This window comes from Macrotis lagotis, chromosome X (genome assembly GCF_037893015.1).
Source record: "Macrotis lagotis isolate mMagLag1 chromosome X, bilby.v1.9.chrom.fasta, whole genome shotgun sequence".
Taxonomy (NCBI): domain Eukaryota; kingdom Metazoa; phylum Chordata; class Mammalia; order Peramelemorphia; family Peramelidae; genus Macrotis; species Macrotis lagotis.
This window is the reverse complement of record NC_133666.1, coordinates 699,241,162-699,268,715: the sequence shown is the minus strand read 5'-3', so window position 1 is coordinate 699,268,715 and position 27,554 is coordinate 699,241,162. Positions and strand designations below refer to the sequence as shown.

At 37.4% G+C, this 27,554-nt stretch overlaps 1 protein-coding gene and 2 pseudogenes across 2 annotated transcripts in view; 2 read left to right on the top strand and 1 right to left on the bottom strand.

Moving 5' to 3' along the window:
* Window positions 1-27,554, top strand: part of LOC141499640 (vomeronasal type-2 receptor 26-like) — an 841,716-nt pseudogene that overhangs the window by 778,943 nt on the left and 35,219 nt on the right.
* The window catches only part of LOC141497137 (uncharacterized), an 88,093-nt gene that overhangs the window by 25,459 nt on the left and 35,080 nt on the right, over window positions 1-27,554 (bottom strand). The window contains exon 5 of one of the 2 annotated variants that reach the window (XM_074199777.1): window positions 23,978-25,601. The exons of the other annotated variant lie outside the window; for it this stretch is intronic. Within the exon in view, the coding sequence (XP_074055878.1) occupies window positions 24,349-25,601 (1,253 nt within the window). The 3' untranslated portion in view covers window positions 23,978-24,348. Of the gene's footprint in view, window positions 1-23,977; window positions 25,602-27,554 lie in introns of those variants that run through there. 2 annotated transcript variants of the gene reach the window in all.
* On the top strand, window positions 1,026-27,554 carry LOC141497184 (cofilin-2 pseudogene; annotated as a pseudogene).

Genomic DNA, 27,554 nt, shown 5'->3' with positions numbered 1-27,554 from the left:
GGTGCTCCATCTGAAGGAAATCCGACATGGGGAATACTCCGAGTTATTCCCTCTCCCCTTCCGGTAGCACAGAACTCCCCGATCTACCCTCGCCTGCTAGTGACCAATACATCGATGGGGCTCCCTTCTGCATATATGGACCCCGCTGAAGCACCGGCCCAGAACTCCTTCTGCTGGGACCTGAACAACTCCCTATGTTTCGACATCGGGGAAGAAAAGCGGTCCTGGAACTTCAACTCCACAGGGCAGAACGATTTTAACTATAGCACTGCCCCAACTGACCCCTGCGTCGGCCTTTTCCCGCAGACGACTGTCAGCCCAGCAGGGACAAAAAAAGGGGACCCAGCTCCGAGGCCTTCTGGGTTGGCGACCCCTGGTGAATCAAACTCAACGGGACTTCACGATTCCTCGGTGGGGCCCCTCATGTGTGGCCACAGGGGAAGACATCGAGGATCCCATACCATGGAGGGATTGCCAGATGGCGGGAGGGTACCCCCTTGAGGGTGAACAAGGACGCTGATTCTGGGAATCACCCTACTTGTTGTCTGTTTCTGCCGCCTAGCTAACAGAGGGGCTATATGTTTCTTACTCAGAAAGCCTTCATGGCCATGGAGACGGGGGAGGATCCCCAAGTCTGGCTAGCCGCCATGCATGACATGTGACACCTAGGGGTAAGACGAGGTAAACCCCAAGACGGGCAACTTCTCCTCACCCAGCCACCTAAGACAGGCCCTGAGGGTGTCGGGCGCCTAGGACGGGCAAGGTCCTGGGTTGAAGGAGATGACCTAAGACAGGGTTCCTCGCCCCCGGCTATCAGAGGCCAGTAGAAATGACACCGCTTAAGGCTAACCTCAGCACCGCTTAAGGTCACACCAAGTGACAGAAGGGATAAAATAATCCCATTATAAAGGAATGTTACAGAACTCGGCCCCTCATTGTTTAAGAGTTCATGGGAGGGAGGACAGGGGGGATAAAAGTGTCTGCTGAGAGGTGGGGAGGGAGGGGGAATGTGATCACAGAAGAATAAAGACTCATGACCCACCTCAGGCGCTCTGTCTGGTTCTTCCCCCATCAAAGAGTGGGGGCCGGAGGTACCCCGAAGACTCACCACGCGTTGGACTGGTGAGTAAGAGGACGGACTAGCATTAAGAAGCCGGCGTTGTAAATAAAAACCCGGCAGGAGGGAAACAGAATGTGAGAAAATACAGACATGATAGACCTTTGGGAGAGAGCATGGTAAGTCCTTTTTCAGTCATGTCTGACTCTAAATGCCTACTTTTGATGCTTTCTTGGCAGATACTGGAGTGGTTGGCCATTTCCTTCTCCAGCTCATTTTCTGGATGAGGAATTAAGGGAAACAGGGTGGTAGGAAGTGGCTGAGCCTGATTTTGAGCTCAGGTCTTCCTGATTCTGGACCCAACACTCTGTCTTCTGAGTCATCTATTTGTCTCTAATTGATCAGAAGAGGACAGTTTTCATGTAAGATGTGTGAAATGCTTGAGATGGACAATTGTGAGAAAACTTTTTTTTTTATCAGTCTTTGGATCTGACTGGTTTCCTGGTCAGCACAACTGAGGTCCTTAGTTAAGGTCTCTGAGCAGCCAATAGAAGGGTCCAGTTTCCCAGACACAAGCAACATAAGGTTTTCTTCCTATGCCCATAGTTGGAAAGTTCTCCCCAGGCCGGAACTCTGATGAAATCAAAGAAACATCTTATGAAGATTTGGAGACCCTATTCATCAAAGTACAAAGAGAAGACAAGCTTATAATTGTGGATGACTTTAATGCTAGAATTAGTTCAGACTACTAGACCTGTCAAGGAGTCCTTGGGAGAAATGGAGTTGGAAATAGCAATAGCAATGGCCATCTTGTACTGAAGACTTGTGCATCTCATGACCTCATCACAAACACTGTCTTCCATTTACCTAAACCAAACACACTTTCTGGATGCACCCTCATAATAAACATTGGCATTCATGTGATTGTAAGGAGAAGACACAGATAAGATGTGAGTGTCGAAGGCTCATAAGAAGACCAATAAATATTTTCTACAGAGAGATAGGGCAAGGCAGCTGATATTTTATTTTGTTGGTTTCATTTTAATGGTAAAGTCATTTTGGATACCATGTTCTAATTCTATTCAAGTCACTTGTCCTCAGTTCCAACCTGACTCAACTTATACCTGTCTAACCTATTGCTCAGGTACTGATAGAGCTCTTGTGTGAGCCTAGAGCCCAGTTTGTTCTTTCCAATAGGTGTATGAGGCAAACTATCTAGAGATACTTGCTCATCTGATTAGAGATTTCCCCTGCAGGGCTGAGAGAACAAGGCTGTACTCTCCCTCCTGGAGGGTTGTCTGAATTCAGGACCACAACTCTCCCTGCATGGGATATAGGGGATCTAGTGACAAGGGAGTCAAATGCATAATTGTTCTGGAAATTAACAGGACAGGGGATAGAATATACTTATCAGACGGTGAATGATATTCATTTGGGCACAAAGAAATTTATTCCATAGGAGAAATATGAGAATTGTTCATACATCTATGGAATAAGACTGGAAGGAGCACTAGACTGAGCTGAGAAAAGGAAGTCCCATTTCTGCCACTAGTTGTAGAAAACTGACAGAGTTCTTGAAACTCCATGGACTTTAATTATTTGTAAAAAGGAGATATTTGAGTAAGATGCTATCTTGGTGTTCTTATTTATTTAGTATTCTGTAATTTTCAGCATCAACTATGCCTTTGGTTACTGTTAATTTATTTTATCTCTTCAAATTACATGCAAAGATAATATTCAAACAATGTAAAGACTGACAAATTACTTTCTGTCAGGGGGTGGGGGAGGGAAGTAAGATTGGGGGAAAATTATAAAACTCAAAATAAAATCTTTAATTAAAAAAAGATAATATTCAACATTCATTTTTTATGAACTTTTGAGATCCACAGTTTTCTACCACCCACCCTCCCTTTCTTCCTTCCCATTGCAGTGACTAATCTCATATAATTTGTAAATGTACAACTGATTCTCTTATCTTCCTGGAATTTACTACCTCAAGCTTTCTCAATGTAAAATAGCATTTCTTTTTATCTTCTTTTATTTCTCTATTTACCAATCTTCTCATTTGGTAGTGTTGTCTCTTTGTTTTCTTTTAACTCCAAATAAATTCCCCTTTAACTCTTGTTTTTACCAAGTCATCACGAAACAATTCTTTCTTTCTCTCTCTCTCTCTTAGCTAGTCCTTTTTCTTTCTGCTCTGGTTTTCAAGGTTAAGATAAACAAGGAAAGAGGGACGGGGGGGGGGGGGGGGGGGTGTGCATCTGGCAGCACAGAATAACAGAGAAGAAGCTGGAGAGGAGAAAAAGTCAACAGTTTTTAGCCATTTTCTGTATTTTCCCTGATATATATATTTTCCTGATATATAGGTACACTATCCTAATCACTAAGTTTAGATGCTAAGGGACTGTCATCTGGTACTTCTGGCATTGACAGTGATTCTGTAGAGGCCGCTCAAATGAGTTTGGGGTCAAGAGGCCAGTTATGGCCAGAAAACCTAAGCTCTGGTGACCCTTGAGCTGAAAGGTTCCATGAAACTCTGATTTGATAACACAACTGTGTCATTCTTGGCCTCACTATTCAATGAACCCTGTTTCCGAACTTCTTGACCTGGGTCACATCCTGCAGGGTTAATTTCTGCCCATGACGAAGTTACATCATTGTTTTTATTCTGTATGCTAATTTTATGGTTTTCTTCCATAAGAGCTGTTTGATGTTTTCAATAAACTGGCTCTGTCAGTCGTCCTACTGATATTCCTCACTTGAATGTATGCATGTTTCTGTTCTCTCCTGGGCTGAATGGATCCCCTGCTGGTCAGGGGATTGCAACATTTGTCATCCTTAATGTGGGGCAAGCATGGGACTTAAAGTCATCTGAAGACTGAGAGAGTCCTTCAGGAGAAGAAAACCCCCTGGCTAAGCTGTGAAGAATCCCAGGATCAAGGTGAAGGGAGGCTTTGGGTGGGGTGTGAGCAGCAAAGCCCTTTGCTTTTTTTCCAAGGGAGCATACCAGGTTGTAATGGGGAAAGAAATCTCCAAAGAACTAAAAGAGCCAGGTCAGGATGTAAAAGTCTTAAAGAGACTGGCTGAAGAGAAGAGCTTAGAAATTATCAAAAAACAAATAAGACAAGTCTTTACAGACTGTTTATGATGTTCTCCATTGTTCCCAAGGAAAGGACAATTGAGCTTAGGAGGTACTTTGAATTAAACAGATAAATGAATATTAATATGATAAAATACTGTTGAATTTTTCTCTTCCCTGATTCATCACTGTAATTCTATACAGAATGTTTTCCCCCCTCCTCCCTCTTTTTGGCTTCTCCGTTTCTGCAATCTGGCTCTTATCTTTTGACCTTGGAGTTACTAGACAGAGAGAGAGAGAGAGAGAGAGAGAATTCATGAAGATTTGAATAAACAAGTGTTAAAAAAGAAAATTTATTAGGAGTTAAAAGAATCAGGAAAGGCAGTGTCTATTACTAAATATGTTATATAAAAGAAATCATAAAAAGATATACTATTTTTAATTTGATAAAGTTTTGGGGGAAGTATATTCCAAAAAAGACAAGAGATTCAAGTTAATTATAAAGATATAATTTCGGTACTTAGTAATGCCAAAAATAAATAAATAATAGAAACAAGGAGAAACTAAATAGTTACTCTTTTACCATCTTTTATCATCACATTATAGCTTCAGTTTATCAATATAGATTCTGATAGAGGCAGCTAGGTGGCGCAGTGGATAAAGTACTGGCCCTGGAGTCAGGAGTACCTGGGTTCAAATCTGGTCTCAGACACTTAATAATTACCTAGCTGTGTGGCCTTGGGCAAACCACTTAATCCCATTTGCCTTGCAAAAATCTAAAAAAAAAAAATATAGATTCTGATAATGTTATTACAGAAAATTTTGGGTCAAGTGAGCTGTCAGACATCCTACTGATATTCCCCACCTGTATTTTCTTTTCTCTCCTGAGCTGAATCCATCCCCTGGTGGACAGGGGATCTTAATATTTGGCATCCTTATTAATGTGAGGTAAGCACGGGACTTGAAGCCGTCCGGAAGCTGAGATAGTCCTTCAGGAGAAGAAAACCTCCTGTTAAAGCAGTGAAGGAATCCTAGGATCAGATGGAAACTGTCTGGATGTCAGAAAGAAACATCAGACCATGCAGACCAGATGAATCAAGTAATAACAAAAAATGAACAACTAACATCTAAGAAATAGAAGAAGAACGCATAAGAGGAGAAAGGACAGACCATGTGAAAACAAAGCACAACAAAGACAACTTGTGATGCTTATATTAATCATGAATAATTTGGGGATTGCAACAGGAACTGAATATTGGACTTATGTGCAAAATCCTCCATGGGTAACAACTATACTATGGAGAGAAAAATATGACTGAAGTTATTTTGACAGGGGAAGCTGAAAATTTATTTGGGATATAACAAAGCTACTATAGGAATTATCAAAGAAGAGATGCTGAGAAGTTAGGGATAATTTTTCTGGCTTAAATATTATCACTATATAGAGGAATTTATGATCATTACTGGGAAAAAAGAGGGAAATAACATTAACTGTTACAATTGCATTATTTGAGCATGTGTATGTAAAGAAGTGATGAATAAGGAAAAGACAGAAGCAAAATTTACTCAAGATTTGTCAGAAAATGTTACCAGAACATTTAGGGCTCAGATGAAGATTTTATGAAAATCTTTATCATTTGATTAATGCATTACAAACTTCTGTAATAAACAATTTGTGTCAGGGAAGAATATATAGATTTGAGCAAGAAACTGTATGATTGGTTGTATTCTCCACCTTTAATTGGTACATGGTTACATGGTATTATAGAAATAGAAATAATAATTTCAGCTTTGTTGTAATTATGATGTTGATTATTTGTTGTTTGCCTCTCATTTAAAAAAAAACTATAAATTGACTAAGGATATCCAAATAGTCTCCCAATAAGATTTGATCCCTGAAAAGACAACTGATGAGATAATTAATCATCATCCCATCCTTATGGGGCATTGAGGGACTTGAGGTTAATAATGGCTTAAGAATGAGAGCAGAACTAGGGAGCCAATAGACAAAATCAAAGAAAAGTAATAGCTGGCATTTTTACAGCACCTACTATGTAAATATTGTATCATTTTAGCCTCAGAAGAATCTTAGGAATTTTGAGGCCAATAGAGGTATTGTGACTTTCTTAGGGTTAGAGGAATAGCAAGTTTCCAAGTTGGGATTGGAACTCAGATCTTCATGATTCAAAGTCCTGCATTCTATCCTCGGCACCATCAGTTGTATTCTATATTTAAAGAGAGTATGTTGAAAATCTTTACCTATGTAAGAGGTGGAATATGAATGTAGAATTGGGCAAACTCCCACTGATGGATGGAATTTTTTAAACTCAAACTAGACACAATGAATTGCCTAATTTCTATCAAAAAGATTTATTTTTCATTTGGCCCATGATGAGTAGTATCCTTGACTAATGTATTTTCAGGTCAATTGTAAATATTGCCCTGTTTTTTTGAAGAAGGTTTATATAAAAAACAATCGTCTATGCAGTATACTACCAGTTCCATTCTTAAAGAGAATAAGTTGTAAATGCTCACACATATGAGGAAAATGAACATAAAATTGGACACACTCAGGGGTGGCTAGGTGGCGTAGTGGATAAAGCACTGGCCCTGGAGTCAGGAGTACCTGGTTTCAAATCTGGTCTCAGACACTTAATAATTACCTAGCTGTGTGGCCTTGGGCAAGCCACTTAACCCCATTTGCCTTGCAAAAACCTAAAAAAAAAATTGGACACACTCCCACTGAGGGATAAAAATACATCTTTTTAAACTCTCAAATTACTCAAAATGAATTGCTAATTGCTATTAACATAATTTATTTTTTTATTGCCCCATGACAAGCAATGGAATGATAAATTGTAAATATTGCTTTATATAAAATAATGTTTAAATGCAAAACAACATTTGAAAAGATAGTCTTTCTTTGAACGTAATTGTTTTACTTCTACTAATAGATGGGCTAGCCTTTCCATGAAACTCTACTGAATGATTGACTTATATTGCCAACTAATTGCTTTGAAAAACTGCCATACAGAAGATGAATACCATAAAGAGAGAACGAGTTCAAATTAGAAATCCACCTGAGACTTTCAATGAGTAACACTTTAAGGTCTGTTTCCTTAGAAAGATTTTGGTAGACCATGATATTTTCATGATGGCCTCTACTGTGCATGCCTAGGACAATGATTTTAATTAGCCTGCCATTACTGCTGCAAGAATGTAAACTCAAGGGGTGGCTAGGTGGCCGTAGTGGATAAAGCACCGGCCCTGGAGTCAGGAGTACCTGGGTTCAAATTCGGTCTCAGACACTTAATAATTACCTAGCCATGTGGCCTTGGGCAAGTCACTTAACCCCATTTGCCTTGCAAAAAACCTAAAAAAAATATAAACTCAAGTCTTCTTCTCTAAAGGGTCATTTGAACAAACAAGACCCTTCTTACCAAGCACAGAGGCACAACTGTCACAACCATAATAGAGCTCTACCTCTTTTCTCCATCAACTCCATCTTAAAACTTAGAAGGCTCAGCTGGAGCTGCTAGCTGGTGTCAATGTTCTCAAAGGTAGTTGAAACAGAGGCCAAAATATTTGCTGGAAGTTAGATGGCCTGGTTTCAAGACCCACTTCTGATATCTATTATCACTGAAACCTCATGCAATTCCCTGAAACTTTCTGACTATAATAAATGAAAAGACATAAAGCAACAAAGACAAAGAGAACATACAGGAGTGGCTAAGTGGTACAGTGGATAAAGCACTGGCCCTGGAGTCAGGAGTACCTGTGTTCAAATCCGGTCTCAGACACTTAATAATTACCTAGCTGTGTGGCCTTCGGCAAGCCACTTAACCCCATTTGCCTTACAAAAAAAAAAAAGAGGTCCTCCTCAACCAAAGAGAACACACAGATTGAGAGACAAACAGGCAGAGAGAGATAGAGACAGAGGTGGAGAGCCTGCATGGCCCTGACAATTTGGTGGGTGTTACCAGCCTGAAGCCAGGTGGGAAGCTGGGCCTGGGATCCCAGGGGAGGTTTTTATCTCACTTCCTTGCTGAAAGTATGTCTGTGTATATTCATAAACACTACCAACAGTGTGCAACAGCAGAAACCTTGAACATGAGAATGAAATAAGGAGTAGAAAAAGAAAACTAAACTTAATTATTCAAAAAGATATGCAAAATTGATGAATCTTTACCAAATATAAAGAAAATGTGGGACAAGAATAGAATCAAAAAAAGTAAAATCACATTTAGAAAAGAAATCAGAATAATTTGTCAGATCTTATGATACACAATTTTATAAGATTAGTGAAATTAATTTTAAAGGAGACTAGATTATATACAAAAATATGAAATATCCAGATTAATAAAAAATGGAAGAAAGTTTTTAAAATCCAACCTCCAAAAGTGAAATTGAGCTAATGGTAAATGTGAAACCATGGGGGGGGGGGGGCAGCCAGTAGGAGACATGACAGAAGAAACTTAAATAAATTTACAGTTGAATTATGCTAAATATTTCAAGATTAATCATTTGCAATACTATTATAATTATTTTCAAAAGCTGAAAAGACTAAAGATTCTTCCAAACTCTTCTGATGCATCAAATATACTTCTGATACATAAGTCAGAAGAGAATGAAGCAAAGGAAAATATTTATAAATTAATATAATAAATATTGTTTGATTTTTTTTTTAAATAAAATTCTAGCAAAAAGACTACATTGTTACATTAAACACTTAATTATGACTAACTTGGATTGATATCAGGAATACAAGAAGGGTTAAATATTAGGAAAACAACTAATATACTTAATCATTTACTAAAACTAAAAAACCCCAAACCACATAATTACATATATAGATAAAAAAAAGCATTTGACAAAGTGCAACATAAGTATGCTAAATTTATATGATACACACATTGGTATTTATATATGTATGTATATATGCATACAAATATATATATAGTAGAGTAATTTTTATAAGATAAAGAGTTTTTACCTAAAAACAAATTTTAACATCTATTTGCAACTGGGAAACCCTTTTACATTCCCAATAAATATAAAGGAGACAAGCACACCCTTTAACAATTTTATTTGAGATAGTTCTAGAAATTCAATGGAGACTAGTAAGAGAAGAAAAATTAATGTGACAAATATTAGCAAAGTGTAGACAAAAATCATCTTTCCTATTTGTTGATGGTTATTTTCTTTAAAAAATGAGAAAATCAGCAAAGAAATGAGACAATAAATAGAAGTAAACCAAATTTTAACAGTATTCCTATTTAATAACAAAAGAAGACAACAATAGAAGGCAATGTCCAATCAAGAATAATTGTAATTTTTTTAAGGTTTTTTTTGCAAGGCAAACAGAGTTAAGTGGCTTGCCCGAGGCCACACAGCTAGGTAATTATTAAGTGTCTGAGGTAGGATTTGAACTCAGGTACTCCTGAGTCCAGGGCCCATGCTCTATCTACTGCACCACCTAGCCGCCCCAAGAATAATTTTAAAATACATAAAATATATGGAAATTAAAACAACTGGGGCTGCTAGGTGGCGCAGTGGATAAAGCACTGGCCCTGGAGTCCGGAGTACCTAAGGTTCAAATGCAGTCTCAGACACTTAATAATTACCTAGCTGTACCCCATTTATTTGCCTTGCAAAAACCTAAAAAAAAAAAAAGAAATTAAAATAACTGATTGTAGACTTAGGCTAGAATGGAAGAGATCTAGATTTGAAAAATAGAACATCTCACTCAACTTTGCTCTGGCCATTGTAGTTGCCCTCTCTGCAGTAATGTTGGAATGCCAGGCAGTTCAGCTCTAGAAAGGACCTCAGTGTCTGCTATCTTCCCCTGCCAGGTGATCTTCAGACTATTCCTCAGACAATTTAAATGGAGGTGATTCAGCTTCCTGTCGTGGTGCTGGAAGATTGTCCAAGTTTCCCAGGCATACAGCAATGAGGTCAGCACAATGGCTCTGTATACCTTCAGTTTAGTAGTCAGTCTATACCTCTTCTCTCCCATACTTTATTTCAAAACCTCTCAAATACTGAGCTAGCTCTGGCACTTTGAGTATCAACTTCGTCAATGTGTACCTCCTTGGAAAGGACCCTGTCAATGTAAGTGAACTTGTCCACAGGACTCAAAACATCTCCATTTGCTGTAATCGAGGGCTCCACTTGTGGATGGTGTGGTGCTGACTGATGGAGCACCTGTGTTTTCTGGGTGTTGTTAGACCAAAATGAGCACAGCAGCAGAGAATCAAATCATACTTTGTTGCATCTCAGTTTCAGAGACTGCATTGATAGATGGACAATCATCTGCAAACAGAGGACAGGCACCAACACTCCCTCCACTTTGGTCTTGGTTTGTAACCTTTTCAAATTGAAGAATTTGCCATCAGTGCAGTAGTTGACTTTGAGTCCATGTTCATCCTCAGTGAAGGCATTTGATAACATGGCTGAAAACAACATACTAAAAGGCATGAGAGCTAGGACACATCCTTGTTTCACTCCACTGGTGAATGGGAGATCTCAAGAGCATCATCCACTATTCAGAACATAGACAAGCATATTGCCATGAAATTGACATATAATACTAATGAAATTCTCTGGGCAACCAAGTTTTGACATAATTTTCCAAAAACCCCCATGAGTAATGATAGCAAAGGACTTGGTTTGATCTACAATTGTTTTTTACAGTCCTCTTCTGTTCCTGGCATTTTTCCTAGAGTTACTGAGTAGCAACCATCATATTGACATTTCCTCAAACTTTTTTGAAGCCACACTGGCTCTCAGTGAGGTGACCATCTTCCAGATGAAGGATCAGTCTATTGAGAGCAACTCTGGCAGGTATCTTACCAGCAATGATTAAAAGAGAAACACCCCTGTGATTGTTGCAGTACACTCTATTTCCTTTGTCCTTATAGAGATGGAGGATGAAATCTTGGGGGATAAGCTCTTCATGCCATAAAACCTCGAAAATTTCACTCAACTTTTGGATGCATAATGGATCCCCCAACTTGTATATCTTGGTTGGAATAGAATCATCACCAGGTGTTAGTGCACTTGATTTTATTGGGTTGGTTTTTTTCCCAAGGCAATGGGGTTAAGTAGCTTGCCCAGGGCTAAAGAGCTAGGTAATTATTGTCTGAGGCGGCATTTGAACTCAGGTCTTCCTGACTCCAGGGCTGGTGCTCTATCCACTGTGCCACCTAGCTGTCCCTTGTTAGTGCACTTCAAAGAAGCCTAATGGAATTCATAACCTCTTCTTCAGTTGGAAATTCAGCTAGGGACTGAATGACTTCAACTTGAGGTAAATGGTCAATGGTTTCTGCAATGATGATGGTCTTTTAAGAATATTTTGCAAGTATACAGTAAAGTAAACCAATTTTCTAGGATCATGATCCTATCCTTAATCAATGTTGATCTATCAGCACCGAGTAGTTGAGATGCTACATAGGTCTTTGGCCCATAAATAGCCTTCAAGCATCATAAAAGTACTTTGGTTTGTTATGGTCTGTTATTGTATTTCCTTACCTTCTTACTGAGTCAAGAGTTCTTCATGTCTCTAAACTTCTTTTCTATATTACTTTTGATGGAATTAAATGTTGCCTTCTTAGAAATGGATGAACTATCCTGCTGGTAAACCCTGTGTAGTTCTCTGAGGAGTTTTTTTCATTTAGCAACTTTGGTATTTCCCCATCATTTTCATTAAACAGTCTTGATGTTTGCCAGTGGTCTGACCCAGATTAGCAAATGCAGTGCTAAACACCAGATATCTAAAAGTTGCTCACTCCTTTTCCACTCCGCTATTGCCAGCTGTCTGTTGCCTTAGTTTCCCCTCTACATTAGCAACAAACTATTCCGTCTCAGAGAGGTACTCTGAACTCCTGACATTAACTCTTCTGGTAGACATTTTCCCTTTGGCTGAATGTGAATATTTAGCTTAAAGAAAATGAGTCTGTGATAACTGGAAAAGTGTTTGTACTGAGGTTATTTGATGTGAGCACTGCTGTTGCTTCCTACTCCATTCCACCCAAGGATTCCCTGCCATATCTAGTAATCTGTGTCTACTCTAGCATTAAATCCAGCCAGAATTATGAGATTTTGTGTACCAGGATACAAAAAAGCAGAAAGACAATCCATGTCCTTGAGGAGCAAACCATCAAATGGATAATAACAATATGTAAAGGGAAGTTGAAAAGGTGGGGGGAAGAATAAGCAGGCAGATGTTTGTGAAGCTGGAACCAAGCAGAATGACTGAAAGAAGATGAAGAGTTCAGTTGGAACATTCTCCAAAGGGAGGCTTTGGGAGGAGCTTCTTCCACTACCTTCTAGCCCTCTAAGAAGAGAGCAGATGCTGAGAAGATGGTTAGTGTCAAATATGGATCAATTTCCCTGTTGATGAAATTTCAGATGATGAACTTATCCTGGGGTAGCTATGGAGTTCATGGACCACCAGTTAGGACAGGATTTAATAACCTGGAAAGAGGCTAAAGGAAGTCTTCAAAAATGGCTAAAGACTGAAACATGTCCTGTTACTTGAAGACTCAGGGGGTTATTATCTTGAGAAAAGAAAACTAAGGGGTACATAATTGATGTGTTCCAATATGGCACACGAAAGAGGAATGGAACTCTTCCCCTGCATGGGTTTAAGGGAAAAACCAAGAAAAACAGATGGAAGAGATAATGAGGTAAATTTAGATCTCTGTCATGAAAACATGACTTCCTTGGGAGGTTGTAGATACCTTCTTAACTCAAGTAGAGGCTGAAAACTTACATGTCCCATATGCTGATAAACCATGCTATGGAATTCTTTTAAAGGATGTGATAAAATGGTGACAGCTGAGTTCCCTACAGTCTCTGAATGTCTGGAATTCTATAATAAAGAGAATGATTTTCTAGGACAACCCCAACTGGCAAGTGAAGACCTTAATCAATGGGAATCCAGACAAACTAATAGCCAGAAGCCCTGTGAGGCTGAGTGGCGGGGTCTTGTAGGGAGTAAGAACTCTCTCTGTCTTGGCCTCCGTCCTTCTTGGAGCAGAGATATTTCCCCAGAAGTAGAGGATGTGTATGAAGTTCTCACCTCTTCACGGACCTGAGAGCAGAAGTAAAGAAGAGCATATGACCTGCAATGAAATAGGGACCCTCCTCACAATTCCAGGACAGAAAGGAGTGCTTGTGGTCACACCAGACCAGAATACAGACCAGGAGAGCAGTCAGAGTCCTCTCACAAGACTGTGGAGGAATTTGGAACATACAAGTCCTTGAAGGGTATCCCTGAAATCTGTTAAAAAAAAATCCTCAAAAAGTTGGGAAAGTGCATCTTCCACCCTGGTGGCATAGTCCCACTTTAACAAAGAGTTAGAATCAAGTCAGAGGCTAGGGAATTGGAGCAAAGAACAAAAGGAAAAAAATCCAACTACAAATATATTTAATATTTATTTATTCTCATTTTGTACAAATAATGTTTTTTATACATTAATAAAATATTCTTGTTTAAGAGTAAAACAAAATACCCCCTCCCCCCAAAAATATAAACTCACTTGAGTGATAAAGGGGAGAGAAAAAATTAAAATTGAAATAAAAAAATAATAATAATTGTAGGTATGGCCAGGTAGCACAATGGATGGAGCACCAGCCCTGGAGCCAGGAGCACCCGAGCCCATATCCGGCCCCATACACCCAACAATCACCCAGCCATGTGACATGCAAGCCACCCCAACCCCACTGCCCTGCAAAAACCAAAAACAGAAAAAAAAGGCCCAAAATAAAATAAAATAGTAATAATAGGGGTGGCTGGGTGGCAGACAGAGCATTGGCCCTTGAGCCAGGAGCACCCGGGTCCAAATCTGGCCTCAGACACCCAACGATCACCCTGCTATGCAGCCCCAGGCAGGCCACCCAGCCCCATTTGCCCTGCACCCCCCAAAAAAATAATAATAAAAAATGTGCTTCAATCTTTGTTCCAACACCAACAACTCTGTCATGGGTGGATCACATTCTTTATGATAAGTCCAAAAGTTACTTCCATATTTATCCACTGTTGCCACTGCTGATCCCAACTCCCTCCTTTCGTATTTTTCCACTACCATGTGCTGTATTTTCTCTCTCCTTTCACTCTGACTCTGCTGTAGGCTAGTTGAGTGGTGCAGCAGACAGAGCCCTGGCCCTGGGGCCAAGAGGCACCAAACCCCCCTACCACCCCTTAGGCCCAGCATCCACCTGGCCCTATGGTCCTGGACAGACCATCCACTCCCAGCCCCTTGCAAGAAGTAAAAAAAAAAAAGTGTTATATCTGATCACTCTCCCTCCATGGTCCATCCTCTCCTCTATCACTCATATCCCCCCCTTCCCCCTGTCCCGCCTTCTTACTCCAAATGCCTATACCCCATTGAGTATATATACTGTTACCACTCCTAGCCACCTCTAATGAGAGCAAAGATTCCCTCATTCCCCCTTGCTTTCCCCCCCACTTCCATATCATTTTTTTAGGTTGTTTTTTTTTGCAAGGCAAATGGGTTTAAATGGCTTGCCCAAGGCCACACAGCTAGATAATTATTAAGTGTCTGAGACCGGATTTAAACCTAGGTACTCCTGACTGCAAGGCTGGTGCTTTATCCACTACACCACCTAGCCACCCCCCCCCCCCAATCATTGCAATAGCTCATTGTAATAAAGAAAAATCTTATTATATGAAATATCTTGGCCTATTCCCCCTCTCCTTTTTCTTTCTCCCATTACATTTCTCTTTTTCCTATTGACTCCATTTTTACACCATATTTTATCTTCAAATTCAGCTTTCTCCTGTGCTTCAACTATAAAAGCTCCTTCTACCTGCTCTATTAACTGAGAAGATTCATATGAGTATTATCAGTGTCATTTTTCTATGCAGGAACACATGCAGTTCATCATCATTAAGTCCCTCATACTTTCTCCTTCTCCTCCAATCTCTATGCTTCACCTGAGTCCTGTATTTGAAGATCAAACCTTCTGTTCAGCTCATCCAACTATAAATAATTAGTTTGGTCCAATGGAGGATCAAAGTACACACTCAGAACATTACAAAGTCAAAGCTTCTAAATTCAAAGCCTCCAAGAAAAATATGAATTGGGCTCAGAATATGGAAGAACTAAGAAAAAGATTTTGAAAATCAAGGAAGGGAGTTAGAGGAAAAATTGAGCCCACTCTGGGAGGTGCTTCCCAATTCCAATACCACCCATGCAGCCTCCAAGGCCCCAAGTATACTCTAATCACACCCAGGGATCCTGACTGTCTCTCTCCCCTAAACCCTACCCTTCATCACATGGAAAGTCATCTTCTCTGTAATCCTTTTTCTGGTCTAAACTTTTCCCAATTCCATCTACTTCTACTGCTCACATGCTTTGCAGGCTCCCAGCCAACAGGCTACTTATATTTGAGAACTTCTCTCCAGTGCCTCCACTGCCTTCAAAAAAAAAAACTGCAACTCAACTTACATGTCTCAGTTTCCTTTGACCTGATTTACCCATAAAGCTTAACACTTTCTCTGATAAGGCCATCCTATGCTGGGTGGCCCAGTGTCAGTGTCTTCCATATACAGTCAAGTATAAAGTTCTTTATAGAGACATTCAGAGTATTTCAGGAATTAGAGCAATTAGAGCCTCTAGTTAATTAAATCAGAAGTGACTTTAGGGGTAGAGAGTGGGACTTAATCCATATGTCAGTTAACAAGGTTTAACCATGGTTGGGGAACTAAGGGGGGGTGAGTGGGAGAGATTATACTTGAGTGCGGGGTACAAATGGTTCATGAAATGATTTGGCTTTGCATGATACTTTAGCTAATGATGACTGTGTATTCTTAGAGCAGAATGGAAAAGGGAATAAGGTATAAAATGATTATAATTTGATGTGATTTGTGACTCTTGAGAAGTGTATGAGACAGAAGGGGGAAGGGTACTTAGTGACTCAATCAATTTGTGATTGTGGGATTAACATTACTTTGACCTTATCAATTAATCAAACTTTGATTAATAGTATTTCTATTGATAAATACTTGGGGAAGAGACACAAAGAGCTATTATACTAGAGGGATAGAAGAGAGGATGTGAGCACTGAGTAAATTCTATTCAACAGATTTGGCCCAGAGAGGGAATAAGATACATTCGCACTTGAGTGTAAAAATCTATCCTTCTCTACAGGAAGTGGGGGGGGGGGGAAGGGAGGGAAAGAAAAGAGAAAAAAGGAATTGATAAAAGGGAAGGAAAAAGTATACATGAAAATAAACTGAAAGATATAATTTAAAAGAAAAGTTAAAAGGGAAAGGGAATAAAATTTTGGTGAGGAAGAAAAAGAAAGGAATGAGAAAAATATAAATAGGAAAAGATAGCATGGAGGGAAATACAGACTTAGTAGTCTTAACTGTAAATGTGAATGTAATTAATAAATAAAGCCAAAAGTTGGTATTATGAAAAAAATCATTAAACTGGATAAACCTCTGGTCAATTTGATTAAAAAAAAGAAAGAAGAAAACCAAATTGCTAGTATCATAAATGAAAAAGGTGAACTCACCACCAATAAGGAGGAAATTAAAGTACTAATTCAAAATTATTTTGCCCAACTCTACACCAATAAATTTGATCATTTAATGGGTGAATATTTACAAAAATATAAGTTGCCCAGGTTAAATGAAGAGGAGATTAAATACCTAAACAACCCTATCTCAGAAAAAGAAATTCAACAAGCCATCATTGAATTCCCCAAGAAAAAAATCTCCAGGGCCTGATGGATTCACAAGTAAATTCTACCAATCATTTAAGGAAAAATTGTTTCCAATTCTATATAAACTCTTTGGAAAAATAGGGAAAGATGGAACTCTGCCTAACTCTTTCTATGAAATCAATAAGGTGCTGTTACCTAAACCAGGAAGAGTTAAAACAGAGAAAGAAAAATTATAGACCTATCTCCCTGATGAATATAGATGCAAAAATCTTAAATAAAATCTTAGCAAAACGATTACAACAAGTTATCACTGGGATAATACATTATGATCAAGCAGGATTTATCCCAGGAATGCAGGGTTGGTTTAATATTAGGAAAACTGTTAGTATACTCAATTATATCAACAACAAACCTATCAGAAATTATATGATTATATCAATAGATGCTGAAAAAGCTTTTGACAAAATCCATTCCTACTAAAAACACTGGAGATTGTAGGAATAAATGAATTGTTCCTTAGAATAATTAGCAGTATCTATCTGAAACCATCAACAAGCATTATATTCAATGAGGAGAGGCTAGAGGCATTCCCAATAAGATCAGGGGTGAAACAAGGGTGCCCATTATCACCACTACTATTCAATATCTTATTAGAAAGGTTAGCTTCAGCAATTAGAGAAGAAAAAGAAATTGAAGGAATTAGAATTGGGAAGGAAGAGACAAAACTTTCACTCTTTGCAGATGACATGATGGTCTACCTAGAGAATCCCAAGAAATCATCCAAAAAACTACTGTAGGGGCTGCTAGGTGGCATAGTGGATAAAGCACCTGCCCTGGAGTCAGGAGTACCTGGGTTCAAATCCAGTCTCAGACACTTAATATTATTACCTAGCTGTGTGGCCTTGGGCAAGCCACTTCACCCTGTTTGCCTTGCAAAAACCTAAAAAAACCCCAAAACAAAACTACTGGAAACAATTAGCAATTTTAGCAAAGTTGTAGGTTATAAAATAAACCCTCATAAATCCTCAACTTTTCTATATATGTCTAGCAAGATACAGCAGGAAGAGCTAGAAAGAGAAATCCCATTCAGACAGTATAAAATACTTGGGAGTCTATTTGCCAAGACACACTCAGAAACTTTTTGAAAACAATTATAAAACACTTCTCACACATATTAAATCAGATTTAAATAACTGGGCAAATATCAACTGCTCATGGATAGGTAGAGCTAATATAATAAAAATGACAATTCTACCAAAACTAAACTATCTATTTAGTGCCCTACCAATCAAAATTGCAAAAATTACTTTAATGAGTTAGAAAAAATTGTAAGTAAATTCATATGGAGAAATAAAAAGTCACGAATTTCCAGGAGCTTAATGAAGAAAAAATGCAAAAGAAGGGGGCTTAGCCCCACCTGATCTAAAATTATATTATAAAGGATCAGTCATCAAAACTGTTTGGTATTGGCTAAGAAATAGAGTGGTGGACCAGTGGAATAGACTAGGTGCAAAAGCAGGAGATGATTATAGTAATCTGCTGTTTGATAAACCCAAAGAGTCCAGCCATTGGGATAAAAACTCCCTCTTTGATAAAAACTGCTGGGATAATTAGAAGTTAGCATGGAAGAAACTTAGATTAGACCAACACCTCACACCCTTTACCAAGATAAGATCCAAATGGTTACAGGACTTAGACATAAAAAACAATACTATAAGCAAATTAGAAGATCAAAGACTAGTTTACCTGTCAGATCTATGGAAAGGGGAGCAGTTTATGACTAAGGAAGAAACGGAGAACATCACCAAAAACCAATTAGATGATTTCGATTACATTAAATTAAAAAGCTCTTGCACAGATAAAACCAATGTAACCAAGATCAAAAGAAATGTAGTAAATTGGAAAACAATCTTTACAACTAATGATTCTGACAAAGGACTCATTTCTAACGTATACAGAGAACTGAGTCTTTTTTTTAAAACAAGAAAACATTCCCCAATTGACAAATGGTCAAAGGATATACAAAGGCAATTTACAGATGAGGAGCTCAAAGCAATCCATAGCCATATGAAAAAAATGCTCTAAATCATTAATTATTAGAGAAATGCAAATTAAAGCTTCTCTGAGGTAGCACCTCACACCTCTCAGATTGGCCAATATGACTAGGAAGGATAATGATCATTGTTGGAAGGGATGTGGGAAATCTGGGACACTATTACACTGTTGGTGGAGCTGTGAACTCATCCAACCCTTCTGGAGAGCTATTTGGAACTATGCCCAAAGGGCAACAAAAATGTGCATACCCTTTGACCCAGCAATACTACTACACCACTACTGGGTCTATACCCTGAAGAGATGATCAAAAAGGGTAAAAACATTACTTGTACAAAAATATTCATAGCAGCCCTATTTGTGGTGGCAAAGAATTGGAAATCAAGTAAATGTCCTTCAATTGGGGAATGGCTTAGCAAACTGTGGTATATGTATATCATGGAACATTACTGTTCTATTAGAAACCAGAAGGGATGGGATTTCAGGGAAGCCTGGAGGGATTTGCATGAACTGATGCTGAGTGAGATGAGCAGAACCAGAAAAACACTGTACACCCTAACAGCAACATGGGGGTGATGTTCAACCTTGAAGGACTCGCTCATTCCATCAGTGCAACAATCGGGAACAATTTTGGGCTGTCTGCAAAGGAGAATGCCATCTGTATCCAGATAAGGAGCTGTGGAGTTTGAACAAAGTTTAAGGACTATTCCCTTTAATTTAGAAAAAACAGATATCTTATTGTCTGATCTTGTTACCTCTTAGACTTCTTGTCTCTTCTTTAAGGATATGATTTCTCTCTCATACCCAATTTGGATCAATGTACAACATGGAAACAAAGCAAAGACTGACAGATTGCTTTCCGTGGGGGGCGTGGGGAGGGAAGTAAGATTGGGGGGAAAATTGTAAAACTCAAATAATATCTTTAATAAAAAAATGTGAATGGAAAAGGGTAACAGAATGGATTATAAACTGGAATCCAAAATATGTCATTTGCCAAGAAACACTTTTCAAGCAGAGAGATATACACAGGGTAAAGGTCAAAGGCTGGAGCAAAATATTTTATGCACTGACTGAAGTTAAAAAAAAATCAGGGTATCAATCCTAAACTCAGATAAAATAAAAGCAAAAATCAATCCAATTAAAAGGGATAATGGGGCAGCTAGGTGGGGCAGTTGATAGAGTGTCCTGGAGTCTGAAGGACCTGAATTCAAATTTGACCTCAGGGATTTAATAAATAATTACCTAGCTGTTCCATCTTGGGCAAGTAATTTAAATCCATTGCCTTGCCAAAAAAAAAAAAAAAAGCTTTTTTTAAGATTGAAAAGGATAAGGAAGGAAATGTATCTTCTTAAAAGACACCAAAGGCAATGAGACTATATCATTATTAAACATGATTAAATAGTGAATTACAAGGAGACATAGCAAAATTTAATAATGGGGGAACCTCAACTTCCCTCTCTCAGAACTAGGTAAATCTAATTACAAAATAAATAAGGAGGAAGTTAAACAGGTGACTAAAATCTTAGAAAACTTAGATAGGACTGACTGCTAGAGAAAATTTAATGGGGATAGGAAAGAATTTACCTTTTTCTCTGCAGTACATGACACCTATACCAAAACTGACCATGTACCAGGGCATAAAAACCTTACATTCAAATGCAGAAAGGCAAAAATAATAAAAGCATACTTTCAGATCATCATGCAATAAAAATTATATGTAATAAAAGGTCTTGAAAAGATAAACCAGAATAAATTGAATACTAAGTAACTAATTTTAAAGAATGAATCGATCAAACAACATATCATAGAAATAATCACTTCATCCTAGAAAATGGTAACAATGAGACATCATACCAAAATTTAAGGGATGTAGTCAAAACAGGGAATGCAAATGAAAGTTAGAAAAAGAACTAATTAAAATTCCCCAATTAAATATCAAATTAGAAATTCTGAAAGAATAATAAAATTGAAAGCAAGAAAATCATTAATCAATTAAATAAAACTGAGTTGGTTATAAGAAAAAACCCAAACAATAAATGTGATAAACCTGAGTAATCTGATTAATAAAAAAAATACTAAATTACCAGTATCAAAAATGAAATGGGTGAACTCACCACTAATGAGAAAGAAATTAAAGAGATGATTCAAAGCTATTTTGCCCAATTGTATGCTAATAAATTTGATAAGGGGAAATGAAATGGATGAATATTTACAAAAACATACACTACCCAGATTAAGAGAAGAGGAAATAAAATAATTAAATAACCCCATTTCAGAAAAAAAGGAATTGAAAAACCTATCAATAAACTAACTCCCAGGACCAGATGGATTTACAAGTGATTTCCACCAAACCAATTACTTTCAATTCTACATTAACTATTTTAAAAAATGGGAGGGGTTGTGCATATCACACTACTTATGGTGCTGATACCTATTCCAGGAAGAGACAAAACAGATATAGAAAATTATAGACCAATCTCCCTAATGAACATTGATGAAAAAAATTTTAGAAAAAAATTTTTAGGTAAGTGATTACAGCAAATTATTTGGATAATACACAATGATCAACTAGGCTTTATACCAGGTAGGCAGGAATGTTTCAATATTAGGAAAACACTAAACATAATTGAATACATCAATAACAAAACCAACAGAAATCATAAGAGTATCTCAATTTATGCTGAAAAAGCCTTTGACAAAATGTACTATTCTTTTTAAAAACACTAGAGAGTTTTCCTAAAATTAATAAGCAGTATTTGTCTAAAACTAACAACTATTGTATGTCTTGGGGATAAACAAAGAGCATTTCTAATAAGATCAGGGGTGAAACAAGGTTGCCCATTATTATCATTACTATTCAATACAGTATTAGATTTGTTAGCTTTAGCAATTAGAGAAGAAAAAGAAATTGAAGGAATCAGAATTGGCAGTGAAGAAGTAAAACATTCACTCTTTGCAGATGATATGATGGTACACCTGGAGAACCAGAGAAAATCATCTAAAAAATTCCTTGAAACAATTAACAGATTCATTACAGTAGCAGGATATAAAATAAACCCAAATAAGTTATCAGTATTTCTGTATATGTAAAACAAAACCCAAAGGCAAGAAATAGAAAGAGAAATTCTATTTAAAGCCCCTGCAGACATCATTAAATACTTCAGTATCCACCTACCATGACAAATACCAAATAACTATTTAGCCCCCCCCCCAAAAAAAAATTCATCTGGAGCAACAAAAGGTGAAAAATATCAGGGGAAATGATGAAAAATAAATTCAAAGGAAGATAACCTAGCTCAACCGAATCTAAAACTATACAATAAAGTGGCAGTCATCAAAACTGCCCATTACTGATTAAGAAAAAAGAGTAACAGGGGCGGCTAGGTGGCGCAGTGGATAAAGCACCAGCCCTGGAGTCAGGAGTACCTGGGTTCAAATCCGGTCTCAGACACTTAATAATTACCTAGCTGCGTGGCCTTGGGCAAGCCACTTAACCCCATTGCCTAGCAAATACCTAAAAAAAAAAAAAAAAGAGTAACAGACAAGTGGATTAGAAAGTATACACAAAAAAAGTGACTGTAATAATCATAGGAATCTATTGTTTGAAAAACCCAAAGACATTAGCTTCTGGGATAAGAACTTAGTATTTGACAAAAATTATTGGAATACTGGAAAATACTATGACAAAAATGAGGCACAGACCCACATCTCACCAAATCTATACCTACATCTATACCAAAATAAGGTCAAAATGGGTACAGAATGTAGACAGAAAGAGCAAAAGAATAGACAATTAACCAATCAAAAAATAGTCTATGTGCCATATTTATGAAAAAGGGAGAAATTACTGACCAAACAAGAAAAAGAATACATTATAAATTGCAAAAACAATGATTTTCTTGTTTTTAAATTAAAAAGGTTTTGCACTAATTATACCAATGCTGCCAAGCTGTGAAGGAAATCAGAAAGCTGGGAAACAAATTTCACAGCTAGGGGTTCTGATAAAGGTCCCATTTCTAAAATATATATATATAGAAAAGTGAATCAAATTTACAAGATTACAATTTATTATCCTATTCATAAATGGTTAAAGGATATGAACAGGCTTTTTTCAAACAAAGATATTAAAGTTATATATATAAAATCATATGAAAAATGTTCCAAATCATAACAGATAAGAGAAATGAGAATTAAGAGAATTAAGAGAAATTAAAATTACTATGAGGTACCATCTCACCCTTAACAGATTGGCTAAGAGAACAAAAAGGGAAAAAGATAGGTGATCATACCCTTTGACTCAGAAATGTCAATACCAGATATATATCCAGAAGAAATCATAAAAAAATTGTAAAGGATCCTACATGTTTCAAAATATCCATGGCAGTTCTTTTTGTAGTGGCAAAGAATTGGAATGTGAGGGGATGTCAATCAACTAGGGAATGGCTGAACAAGTTATAGTACATGATCAGTGATGGAGCACTATTCTTCTGTAATGATCCATGAATGGTCAGACTCTAGAAAAGCATGGAAAGAATTACAGGAACTAATGATGAGGAAAGGGAGAATAACCAAGAAAACATTATACATATTAACAAGAACATTGTGAGTTGATCATCTTTGATGGATGCAGCTCCTCTCAGCAGTTCAAGAGCTAGGAAAATCCTGGGAGTCCGGGTATGGACAATACCATCCACATCCAGATGAAGAAAACAAAACAAAACAAAAAAACTAACTAAAGAATCTGAATGAACACTATGCTGACTTCTTAAAAATTTTTCTTATATTTTTCCTTCCTATTTCATAGTTTTCTTTCTTTTCCCTTTGCCCTTATTCCTAGTAAAAATAACATATAAACATGTTAAACACAAATGTATATGTACAATGTTTACTAAACTGTTCACCACTGAGGGAAGAGGGGTGGGAATGGAGGGTGGAGGGAAATTATGCAACTTAAAAATATGAATGTGGGGGCACCTAGGTGGCACAGTGGATAGAGCACTGGCCCCAGAGTCAGGAGGGCCTGAGTCCAAATTCGAGATCAGACACAATTACCTAGTTGTGTAAACTCGAGCAAGTCACTTGGTCCTATTGTTTTGCAAAAAAAAAAAAAAAAGAAAGAAAGAAAGAAAGAAAGAGAAAGAAAAAGAAAAGAAAAAAGAAATTAAAAGGGAATTTAAAAACACATATATATGCATGTGAAAGAATGTTCAAAACCTTTAAGAACATATAATAGGAAAAACAAAATAAAGAATGTAAGTTAATTGGATCAGAATTACTTTATTCTAATCTAAAAGTTAAATTAATTGCTGAAGGAAATGACTTTTTCTGTGTAAGATCATAGAGAAATGTACTGAACACAATTGATGTCTGGCAATTTTGTTTTTTTTCAATGTATATCATAGTTCTAATAATGTACAGTAAAAAGGAACATCTGACAAAAAGACTTTCCACATTGATTACATTTTTAAGGTTTTTCCACAGTGTGAATTCTCTGATGTGCAGTAAGACTGATTTTCCATGCAAAAACCTTTCCACATTGATGACATTCATAAGGTTTTCCCCCAGTGTGAACTCTCTGATGTGCAGTAAGACTGATCTTCCATGTAAAAACCTTCCCACATTGATTACATTCATAAGGCTTCTCTCCAGTGTGAATTCTCTGATGTAAAGTAAGACTAATCTTCCATATAAAAGCCTTTCCACATTGATTACATTCATAAGGCTTCTCGCCACTGTGTATTCTCTGATGTGCAGTTAGATAGGCACTCTTAGTAAAAGTCTTTTTACAGTCATTACATTCATAAAGTTTCTCTTCAGTATGGATTTTCTGATGTGCAATAAGATTGCTGCATCGAGTAAAACCCTTTCCACATTGATTACATTCATAAGGTTTCTTTCCAGTGTGGATACTCTGATGTGCAGTTAGATAGGCCCTCTTAAGAAAAGACTTTTTACAGTGATTACATTCATAAGGTTTCTCTCCAGTGTGGATTCTCTGATGGGCAGTAAGCAAGTCCCTTCGAACAAAAGCCTTTCCACAGTAATTACATTCATAAGGTTTCTCTCCAGTGTGGATTCTCTGATGTGCATTAAGATGGTTCCTCTGAATAAAAGCCTTTCCACACTGATTACATTCATAAGGTTTCTCCCCAGTGTGGATTCTCTGATGTACAGTAAGAAGGTCCCTTCGAACAAAAGCCTTTCCACAGTGATTACATTCATAAGGTTTCTCTCCAGTGTGGATTCTCTGATGTGCAGTAAGATGGAACCTCTGAGTAAAAGCCTTTCCACATTGATTACATTCATAAGGTTTCTCCCCAGTGTGGATTCTCTGATGTATGGTAAGAAGGTCCCTCCGAACAAAAGCCTTTCCACAGTGATTACATTCATAAAGTTTCTCTCCAGTGTGAGTTCTCTGATGTTCAGTAAGATTGATCTTCCATTTAAAAGCCTTCCCACATTGATTACATCCATAAGGTTTTTCTCCAGTATGGACTTTCTGATTATTAATAAGATTGTAAATAAGTGGAAAAGTCTTTCTACAGGGATTGTATTCATAAGGATTCTCTCTATTTTGGATTCTGTCAAGTGTAGTAAAGAATTCTCTCCAGGTGAAGTCACAGGGACTGTCATTTACAAATCTTTGCTTGAGGGTTTCTTCTACAGAAAGATTTAGCTTTCCAGTAGTCTCCTTAATGTCAAGTTTTATCTCTTCTTCTGAAAGGAAAACACACACACACACATACACACACAGAAATTACAAACATGCACACATATCTACATATATAGACATATCTTTATATCTATCTAAGAGAGAAAGATTCTACCACTGATATCATCTAATTTTATTTATTTTTTATTTCCTCAGGAAAAGAAAAAAATGAAATATTCCATGTGCAGAACCAATCATTTTCAAAGGGCAGTAGTTCACATCCAAAGAATGACTTAAATTACAAAAAGCTGGCCACACAATCACAATGGATATGATAGCTCTTCCCAGTGCCACTGAGTGAGGATCTGCTGCTGCAACCTTACCTCCCCAGGAACCATGGCTTCTGGAGTAACTGTGAATGATGAAGTAATCAAAGTTTTTAATGATATGAAAGTACGGAAATCTTCTACACAGGAGATCAAAAAAAAGAAAGAAAGCCGTTCTCTTCTGTTTAAGTGATGACAAAAACCAAATAATTGTAGAGGAAGCAAAGCAGATCTTGGTGGGAGACATTGGTGACACTGTAGAGGACCCCTACACATCTTTTGTGAAGTTGCTACCTCTGAATGATTGCCGATATGCTTTGTATGATGTCACATACGAGACAAAAGAGTCTAAGAAAAAAGACCTAGTTTTTATATGCTGGGCTCTAGAATGTGCACCTTTAAAAAGCAAGATGATTTATGTTAGTTCTAAAGATGCCATTAAAAAGAAATTTACAGGTATTAAACACAAGTGGCAAGTAAATGGCTTGGATGATATTAAGGATCGTTCAACGCTTGGAGAGAAATTGGGAGGCAATGTAGTAGTTTCACTTGAAGGAAGACCTTTATAAAATGACAATGAAGTGCCATCCAGAAGTAGCTTCCATGTCTGCAGCTCCATCACTTGGAATAGTGTTAGAATTTTGTACCTTACCATACCTTCCCAAAAAACATAAAGCAGATGTCAATAAATTAAACAGCCTATCAGTGATTGCCGTTAAACTGTTTCATCCTGGTAGTTATATGTAGAACTCAAGGAATGCCTTCACATCACATTTTAGCCAAAACAAATGGCATTATATGCATCCCTTGAAGAACTAAGATGAATATGGTAGTCAATATGAATAGTTTAGAAAACTGCAAAGGGTTAGCTAATTGAATGCCTTGAAAGTATGATCCACTGGTCAGATGCTAAACTTCATTCAGTATTACTTAGAGTTGCACTTGATTGCAGTTCCTGAGTTCTTGTGCTTTGTACACCTAACCTGCCTTTAACATGCCTATTGTGACATGGCAGTATATATAGAAATGTATGTTTATATATACACACATATATGTAGACATACACATAAATGTATATATTTATATGTGTAACTATGCATTGAAAGCACTTTTATGTAATTAGGTCCCCCTCAAAAAGGAATGCCAATTAAGTTATAACATCATCAAATTATTGTAGTACCTCGATTTCATTCCTGTTATCTACATATTTTCCTAAATGAAGTAGTAGGTATTGCCTTTTTATTTTCCATTGAATGTACACTACAGAACAGGAATAGGAATTAAGTGTTTACTGTAAAGTCTTGCAACACTAAAGATATTTTGAATAATGTAGTTATAATGACAATTTCTGTATGAAAAGAGCCTTAAATGGAACATTGGTTTTGAAATCAAATTCCCCACCTCCACAAAATTGACCACGTTGCAATAAAACTTGTGGCTTATTACCAAAAAACCCCCAATGGATATGATAATAAACAGGTGACACAAGCAGTGTTGGCATTATCATGAAATTTACAACTTGGGTCATGAGCCTTGTGATTAGACCCACATCCTAGCAGCTGACACAACAACACCAGACCTGTGGATGGGTATGTTCTATTCACAGCACTCAACAAATTAAATCCACTTGCAATCTTCCCATTGCCCTTTCATTTTCTGTACTTTGAATCTTTTCTTCATGAACACAATCTC